Source organism: Hippopotamus amphibius, chromosome 13 (genome assembly GCF_030028045.1).
Source record: "Hippopotamus amphibius kiboko isolate mHipAmp2 chromosome 13, mHipAmp2.hap2, whole genome shotgun sequence".
In the NCBI taxonomy this organism is placed as follows: Eukaryota; Metazoa; Chordata; class Mammalia; order Artiodactyla; family Hippopotamidae; genus Hippopotamus; species Hippopotamus amphibius.
The window spans coordinates 56,903,706-56,905,463 of record NC_080198.1 but is presented as its reverse complement, the minus strand read 5'-3'; the positions used below and the strand labels follow the sequence as shown (position 1 = coordinate 56,905,463).

Sequence of the window (1,758 nt, the reverse complement as noted above, 5' to 3'; positions counted from 1 at the left end):
ATCTGCATTTCCACATGGACTGAATGGAAGGGTCTATGATGGAAACTGTTGTCTCAAAAATACCCCAGGGTCTAATATGCCAGGACCCTCAAGTTCATGCCTGTAGCACACACCCTGGTGGTGCTACTGAACACCAGGCATGAAAATGGTTCCAGGAGATTGTTCCAGCCACAAGGTCCCCATCCTTGAACTGGGAAAGTCAAGAGTCATGGACACCAGAGCGCTAGCAAGACTCAATGGAAGGGACATGAAGTTTTATTGCTATTAGAGGACTAGAAAAGGGAAGCTTCCTATCTGCCCAACACTCAGAGATTTTGTGTGGTAGCCACAGAACAAGCACTGATTGAGCGGCTATTTAATATTGGGAGAATCACCGAGAGAAGAACCCACCTGTGTTGGATGGAGTAAAGCCCGGCAAGGAGGGGCTGTTGAGGCCAGAGAGCAACACAGGAGGAATGCCCTGGAGCACCGGATATGCCGTAGGAAGGTTGACAGCCTGAAGAGGGGCGTTGTCAAACATCCCTTGCCGCTGAGCTGCCAGTCTGAGGACCTCATTGGCCTTTTTAATCCGTTCCAACTCTTGTTGAGCCATCAACTGACATACAGTGGCTGGGTCAAAGTACTCTTTTTCCTTGTCCAGCTGGCTTCCAATGGTGTCTTTAACTTTGGAGATATGCTGTTGGGGAAAGATATGGTCATGTACAGACAGCCGAGTGATGTACTTGATGCCACACAAAGTGCACTCTGTTTTGGGTCCCTCATAACTTGTTTGGTTTATACCAAAATGCTTGGCCATGCTTAATTTGGACTTCTTTTCTTTTGCCTGGGCATTCTGGAACCAGATCTGAACAACTCTCTTTGGCAGTCCAATGTCATTGCCCAGGACTTCACACTCTAGCATGGTGGGTGTCCTATAGTCATTAAAGCATGACTTGAGGACCTTCAGCTGCAGGTTGGTCATTTGAGTGTGAAAACGTTTCTGCCCGGGCCGATCCCCGCTGTCTCCAGATTTGCCTGCTGACCCACTTGCACCAGGGCTTGGGGAGCAAGGGTCTGCAAGGCTGGAGGTTTCACTGTAGTCCACTGTACCTTCATTGTCATACTCGTTGCTATAAAAGCTTGGGGCTGCGCTGACCAGACCGGATGACAACCGATCTTCATACTCGGACATTGCCATCATGGCCGCTTTGGTCAACCCTTCACTGGGCGCAGAAGAGCATTTGGTTTCAGTTGCTACTCCCATTGCACTGTCGTTATCTGCGTTACCTTCATCTCTAGTAGTGGTATCTGTGATTGCTGTGTTGACTGAGGAACAGTTGTCATTGTCCAGCTTAGTCTGGTCAAAGTGTAGATTAACTGAGGACATGGAAGGGCTTTCAAAACCTTCAATCCCTTCCACCTTGATGGAAGAAGGGCTAAGAAGAGTTCTGGGAGACAACTCCATGGTTTTGCTCACAGGGCTCACACTGGCCTTTTCCTCCAGCTTCCTCTTCAAAGTGTTCACCATGGAGGTGGGAGTTGAAGGGGAAGTGGCCAAGCTTGCCGAAATCTGAGGACTCAGAGCTGGTCATCCGTGATCCTGGTGCAAGGCCTCTTGTTCTGCTTCTGGAGCAGACCTGGATTGAGCTGATGCTGGTACAGCTGGGCCAGGTCCACAGGCAGAGGCTCCACAGGTCCGAGCTGAGGTGGCAGCTGAGCCGGCAAGGTCTGCAGCGGCATTGTCTGCATCATCAGTGGCGAGAAGATGGGCAGCTCCAT

The 1,758-nt window shown here is 50.3% G+C and overlaps 1 protein-coding gene across 1 annotated transcript; it reads right to left on the bottom strand.

Moving 5' to 3' along the window:
- Positions 1-370: 370 nt before the first annotated feature.
- LOC130834461 (zinc finger homeobox protein 3-like) lies at positions 371-1,507 on the bottom strand. Its single transcript, XM_057704618.1, has one exon. It carries the CDS (start codon positions 1,505-1,507, stop codon positions 371-373), a length of 1,137 nt encoding a protein of 378 aa, XP_057560601.1.
- Positions 1,508-1,758: the final 251 nt, after the last annotated feature.